The 7,087-nt window shown below is 42.9% G+C and overlaps 1 protein-coding gene across 2 annotated transcripts; it reads right to left on the bottom strand.

Annotated features, from left to right (window-relative positions):
• Nucleotides 1-1,602: 1,602 nt before the first annotated feature.
• On the bottom strand, nt 1,603-6,210 carry LOC120375758. Of its 2 annotated transcripts, XM_039496670.1 has the most exons (3): nt 6,067-6,083; nt 5,390-5,486; nt 1,603-4,648 (listed from the first exon to the last, which is right to left on the bottom strand). In XM_039496670.1, the coding sequence occupies exon 3, from the start codon at nt 4,479-4,481 to the stop codon at nt 2,286-2,288; it is 2,196 nt and encodes a 731-aa protein (XP_039352604.1). In that variant the 5' UTR covers nt 4,482-4,648; nt 5,390-5,486; nt 6,067-6,083; the 3' UTR covers nt 1,603-2,285. The 2 variants fall into 2 exon arrangements, with proteins under 2 accessions (XP_039352604.1, XP_039352603.1); XM_039496669.1 differs by lacking the exon at nt 5,390-5,486 and having other exon boundaries at nt 6,067-6,210.
• Nucleotides 6,211-7,087: the final 877 nt, after the last annotated feature.

Below are 7,087 nucleotides of genomic sequence, written 5' to 3'. Positions count from 1 at the left end.
GGAGCCACAGGGTGGTGATTATCTCAGTTTAGTGATCCACCACTGGAAACCTGTTGCCTGGAATCAGGTGACTTAGGCATCCAAGATGCTTTGAGGGAATGAATTAGGCATCTGCCTCACTCCACCCAAAACACTTGGAAGAAGAGGAGGTAGTGCTCGCCTTATCACTGTTAGCTCAGCAGCTGGAGCACTCATGTGGGATCAATTGCCCCTCTCTGCCAAAGGAGGAAAAAGGATTTAAACAAGATGCTCCCATATCTCAGGAGTGTTCATTAACTGCGGAGCTGTGGGATATTCTGCTGGGGGGATTCCTCAGTCACTCCAGGTGAAACCATTGCACTCTTAATAAATAATGGAAGAGGTGATTGGAGCAGGGGCCTGGACCCAGGGTCTCTCACCTTACTAGTGGGTCCCTAACAGCTAGGACTACATCATCATTCTCTCTCTCAGCCAATGATTATTTAAGTATTTATCCACAGTGGAATAGTCATTAGGACCAAGAGAAGAAGTGACACAGTCCACTGAGCGTTAATATTAACTCCACTCCTCATGGGAAAGTAGGCCAGGGATATCACTATTTTAATATACAAAATAGGCTTATTAGAATTTGACTTTTTTTGTAATTGCAACAGATGCCAATTTATTTTTATTGATTTAAAATTTTTACTTGCTGGAAATTTAATGACAGACACCAATTGAAAGAGTTCAAGGTTTATAACCATTAAAACATAAGTTGTCAATGTCACAATATAAAGAAAATATTTTAAGTTCTTAAGCAGCATTTTTCGTACTTAGCCTATCTATAAATTTCAACTGTTGATAGACATCTTTTTTCAATCTCTGTGCACACATGCATGGGTTCTTACAGTGAAATTTACTGATACAAATCTAATCCTTCCAAGCCTAAATCAGAACTAGATGAATTCTTCTTAAAGCAGAGGGGGCCAACTGGGACATTTCTTTGTGACTCCTGATAGAGCCAGGATACAAAAAACCAGTATACAACCTCATGCCTGCATTCAGACTGCAGGGTGACTCCTGCTTCCCAGTTGAGGTAGGGACAGATGCTCTCTATCAACTGTGGAGTAACTAGTCAAGCAGCCAACCCATTCAGAGTCTTTGGAATAATTTCAGCTGCTGGCTGGTTTCTTTGGCAGAAAGACCTCTCATATCTATTGGTATGCAGGTACACTTGTACCTTGGGCAGTTACTATTGACCACGCTATGCTTTCCCCCTGAGGTAGCAGGTACATAGTTAAGGGCATTTAATGCTAGTGTTTGTGGGAAGATGTATGTTTTAGTTTTGTTTTAGACCTGAGTTCTGATGCGAGTGGATGGTTAAGGAAGAGGATTAAGAGAGCATCATCAACACTAAGGAAAGGGCTGTAGTCAGTTGCCTAGGATCTCACCTGGATCAGAATCAGCATTTACATACATGTTCAGTAGCATTTACCACTTAACCCACAGAAAAGGCCATTGTGAAGTTGTATTCCATCCCCACCCCTTGTCCATCTCCCCTTAATTATCAGAGATAGCCAAACAGCTTAATGGAAAACAGCATTTATTGAGAGTAATCAGTTGATCAATTCAGGCAGCAACATTCCTACCAATACCCACACAAATATCATTCACTATTATTGTACTCCAGTTGAGTGAGGACAATTGTTGCATTTGTGCAATTTTAAGAAGTTACAGAACTTTCCTTGATCTAGTTTGGTCTGTCAGATGAGGCTGGTTACTTAATAAAGTGAAGGAAATAAAATTGCAGGTTAAGCCAGTGATGTGAAGGGCTTAATGGTCAGTGAGTTGTGTAGAAAAGTAATCAATAGCATTAAAATAGTTCCCAGCAAGTCTAAAACCCCCTAGAAAGATGTTATAAATGTAGATATTGTTTTACATTGTAGATACATTTGCAGCAATTTCAGATGCAGAAGGATGCACATTCAGCCAAGCCCATAGTTAACAGTGTAGAATTGTAGAAGGCATTCCCCCAACTCAGCAGATATGCTCTCTGCATTACATCCCTACTTCATGGAACAGCCATATGAGCACAAATGCAATGGAAGATCAGGAATCTGGTCAACTGAGCAATATGCTTCTTTTTAAGTGGCAAAGCCCAGTCTGTCCATTTCACTCTGGCTCTGCTATATTTGCATTAGATCCACTTACTGGAACATCAGACAAAGTGAGTCCCTCTGCTGGACCTGCGTCCTCCACAGCCAAAGGAGGAGAGTCAGCCATGTCCCTTGACGGAGATGCTACTTCACAATTGATAGGTCTGGAGTCTAAAACTTGGGCCATTTTACCTTGAGTTGCAGGGGCTGCAGGAGTCTCAGCCTACCCTGGTCTTCTGCTCTCACTGCTTCATGCACTGGGGCTTCTAGAGGTGGGGAATTTTCATTGCCAGGCTGTGGAGCTTCAGAGGCCTCACTACTGGTGGCGGCAGGAGCCAGCATGAGCGCCTCTTGTTGTTCAGGAGCCAGTTGTTCCATTAGCTGCTGCGACTCTGGCTTTGCTACTACAGTAGCCTCCCTTTCAGCTGGCTGAGCATCCTCAGGAATTGCCAAGTCTTGCTCTCCTGCCTCATTGCCACCTAGGGCACTAGGGGGCTGGGAATCTGGGTGACTCGTCTGCTTTGCCTTCAGTTCTGGGGTCTCTGCAACACAAAAGGTTTCTGTCTCCTGTGCAGCCCGTAAAGTAGGCTGGGTCTCTTCACTAGGGAGAGTCACAGCCTCCATTGTATCCTCTTGGAAGGCCCTGGGTACTGCAGAGATGACACCAGTGTCTTGATGTGCGGTCTCTTGCAGGGTCCATACAGCAGGTGGAGCCTCAGATTCCTGGGAAGCAGCATGGGCCTCAAGAGATAACTGCAGAGATGGCTGAGCTTCCATCTCGTCTGTGGCCCATGCTGTGGGCTGGGTTTTGATCTCATGTTCAATGTGTGTAAAATGCTGCATCTTAGTTTCCTGCACAGTCTGCAAAACAGAGTCAGCCTCCCCCATCTCTTCCATGTCATGTGCAACAGCAGGGCACTCACCAGTTCTTTGGGTGGTGGCTTCTTGCAGCCTATGACACCGAGCAGTGACTTTTCTACCTTGATGCTGCATCTTCGTCTCTTGGTCAATTGCTGCTGCATCAGACTTTGCCACAGTTTCTCTAGTATTCTCTGCTGGGATCTCTGTAATGGGCTGGGCCACCCCTGTGCCTCGTGTGACCAGTACAGTCATCTGGGCCTCAGACTCTTGACAGATCTTCAGAGCAGGTTCAGCTTGAGCAGAGGAGTGTTGAGTCTCTTGCACAGTCTGTGTAGGAAGATAGGCATCAGCCTCCTCTGTGGTCTGTGTAGTAAATTGATTGAGCAAAAGCCTGATGTCTGTCATTCCAGTGTGATGGGCTGCAATTCCTTGTACCATCTGCAGAGCAGGCTGGGTTTCAGGAATATGTTGTGTGGCACCTTGAGTGGCAGGTGCAGTCAACTGTCCCTCAGTCTCTGCTGCAGGCTGGGCTTCAATTTTGCTTTGTGCAGTCTGTATCTCTCCTACGATCTGAGTAATCATCTCTTGTACAGTCTGAAAAGCAGGCTCAGCCTCCTCAGTCACTTCTGCAGCAGGTAGGGGATCAGCAATCTCTTGCGTGGTTTTAGTGCGGGCAGCACAATCTCCATCATGTGGAATACCTATAAAAGGCTGGGCCTCAGTCTCCCGATAAGCCTGGAGAGCAGGAAGAGCCCCAACCACACTGGTAGCCACTGCAGCAGGTCGGGCCTCTTGGTTCTGTTCAATCATATGAGTCTCAGCCTCTTGCACATGCTGCGGAGCAGGCTTGGTTTCAGCGTGGTCCTCTAGAATCTCTTGCATTGTCTGCACAGTAGTAGGCTGAGCTTTACAAATCTCTTGTGTGACCTGTGCCTCAGGCCAGGTCCCATATGCGGGATGGGCAGCAGGTTGAACCTCAGCAGTGTCTTCTGTGCACTCTCCTGCAGATTGGGCTTCTTGTTCATGCATCGTTTGTGCCTCGGGCTCTTTGGCCCATGTTATCTGGGAACTAGACTTGGCTTCAGTCTCTTGTGGCATCTTAGCATCCGGATGGACGTCACCCATGTCTTGCAGTGCCTGTGTGGCTTGTCTCGTCATCTGGCCCTCAGTCTCTTGCACACTCCACAGAGAAGGCTGGGCTCCTAAGTTCTCTTCTGTTGTCTGTGCAGCAGATTCTCTGTCCAGCATCACCTGTGGAAGAGGATCGCCCTCACCAGTGTCTTGCCCCGTCTCTGCAGCAGGCCGGGCCTCCCTAGTGTTGTGTAGAGTCTCTTGGGTGTTCTCTATGGGAGAATGGCTCTCACCAGTCCAAGTTGAAGCATCACGAAAGGCCCTTGCAATAGGATGTGGCTGCGTAGTCGCAGCAGCTCCCTCCTTAGACTTCTGGTCCATCACTTTCCCACAAGTCACACAGAACCCCTTCTTCTTGCTCAGTTTGTTCCCCATGCTGAGAGTCGATAGCAGCAGCTGGGGCAGAACCACTCTTAAGTAGCTTCAGTCTTTGGCACTGAGGGATAGTACATCCAAGGTCTTGGTTTAGTGGCAGATGGGTAGGGAACTGAATTTCTGCTTTGTGTCAGGAGTTTCCTAGTAATCAGCAATAAGCATCTCACCTGCAAGATAGTATGAGATTCATTAGAACACCCACACCTCAGCCCTGGTATGTGGGCCAAAGCCCATCAGACACTAGGTCCTATTTACCTCTCTTACTATGAGATTTAGACACTACTACTACATCCAAATTGACAATATTTGAAAGATTACATGTGCAGAGCTGGTTGCAATTTTGTGATTGATTTTTTTTCCTGCTGAAAAGTTGTTTCTCACAAATTCTTTAAAGTTTCAAACCAAACATTTTAGTTTGAATTTTTGTTTGATGTTTGGGAAACTGAAGTTGTGTAGTTTTGTTTGTGAGTGTGTTGCATCTTTTTCATTTTTACTTACTCTTTGTAATGGGAAAAAAGGCAGGTGAGGAGGAATCCCTAAACATTAGTTCCCCCACCCCGAAACATAGAAAAAATGAAATTTAAAGTCAAACATTCTTGTTTGAAAATAAAAATATATATTTTTTGTAGCAAATATTGATTTGATCAGTGTTAAACATGACCCATACATCTTATTTGGTCATCTCTAAGTAACTATGTGAATTAGCAACACTTGGTCTTCAATGATTCATAGCTATGGTAATTTACCTGATTAGTTAGTCAAACAGTTTATTTAAAGCTATAAAACTGAACACAGCTACATTTTTAATATTTTCTCTAATCAGAGCTTTCCTTTAAAAAAAAGGAAAGTACACAGGTGTAAAACACAAACACCCAACCCACCAAGAGGCAAAATAGGATTTAACTCACTCTTGAATGGTTGCATTGGCTCTGCAGCAACAATGAAGAGAGTCTGGTGTTTATGAAGCAATTTGGAGATTGATATCGATTCCACAATGTAAACACACTAAGACAACATTAATCTGCCATTATGGAATGGTCTTTTCCTGTTTCTGAGGCTGGCTAATATTTTAAGAGCATTTAAGTTAAGTGACTTCATAGCTTAAATCCCATTGATTTTATGTGATACTTAGGCACTTCTGAAAATTTACCTTGAACCTTTGTTATTCAGAGAAGTTTGTATTCAGATAGGGTACTTTCTATAGGCCCACTAATGTTTAAATATAATGAAATAAAGAAAGAAGATAGACCCCCTTTAATTTGAGACCAGTAACAGCTGCATCCAAGGTCTCACCTAATTGCTTTACAGGACTAAGAAGTGAAAAGCAGTAACCTTGTGATTATAGTCTATAAACTGCAAGAAGTAAAGAAAGTTTCTTCTGATATATACTGTTATTGCTATTAAGTTGCAATTAAGTTACACTTGCTCCCATTAAATCACAACAATAGGCTTACTACTGCCTGAGGATGAAGTTTGGCTCTGCAATACCTTGAGGAGAAAATAAAAGACCCATTATAATAAATGACCAAGGGAAGTATAAGAACTTAAATGGAAAGATGATACAGATAAACAAGTATCTCCTTACCAACTCAGTATGAAATTTCTTCCAAAAAATTTTAATAGCTCTAAAACTACAGCCTATGCCAGTCCACAACACCTATCTTGAAAATGTCAGATTGGTCTTAAATAGGGTTGGGTAGTCACACAGAACCCCTTCCCCCAGCTCCATGAACATTAGTTCCACTGAATTACTATTCCTTTGCCCCATGTTTCCTCTCTAAATGGTGAAGGAGCAGAATTCTATGGCTTTTGGAACATCCTGTGCCTCATCCCCTTAAATTCAGATTGTAGATTTTTGTGTATGTGACCATTGTGTATTTAAATATTACAAAAAAAGTAAAACAAATGCAACATGGTGCCACATTTGTCCATGCAAATCAATGACTTAACAATGCATGAAGTAAATTAACAGATTAGCAGCTGTACAACAGTTGATATGTAAGTGGGTTTATAATTAAGGGATGTTTGTGAAACTATAGCCCGTGGTTTTATTCTACCCCAAGGAGTAAGGACTGAAAATTAATCCCTGTCACCTGTTTTCTTCCATCTGAAAGTGTCAGAATCATGTAATTATACATTTTACTGTGGTTGTAAAATAGATTGACATCCCCAGCCTCAGATGATGGCCCACTACTGGATATGGCAGGATTGCAGATATCACACAAAATTTAGAGCCTGTCTAGAGTTGATCCTGATTAACTCCATGTGTGAACACTCTTATTCTGGAATAAGAGTGATTTATTAGTGCTTTTATACCTTAATTCACTCTGAAAATGGGTTAAGCAGAAAAGAAACAAGGCATTCTTGTTCCAGAGTATGTGTCTCCACCCAGGAAGTTGCTCAGGAACAACTATTGCTCTTTAAACATGTATCCTACCCTAATGTCATTTGCTATAAAGTGTAGACAAGCCTTTACTCTGTTCACTGGTAGAAAATGAGATGTAAGCATTAAGCACATCATATGTGAAAAATGCAAAGACAAATCTTAATTAAAAAACAAATGAACCACAAATGGAAAAATGGAAGACAAGTCTTCCTTCCCCTCC

The sequence above is a fragment of the Mauremys reevesii genome, linkage group 12 (assembly GCF_016161935.1).
Source record: "Mauremys reevesii isolate NIE-2019 linkage group 12, ASM1616193v1, whole genome shotgun sequence".
Taxonomy (NCBI): Eukaryota; Metazoa; Chordata; order Testudines; family Geoemydidae; genus Mauremys; species Mauremys reevesii.
This window is presented reverse-complemented; position numbering and strand designations above follow the sequence as displayed.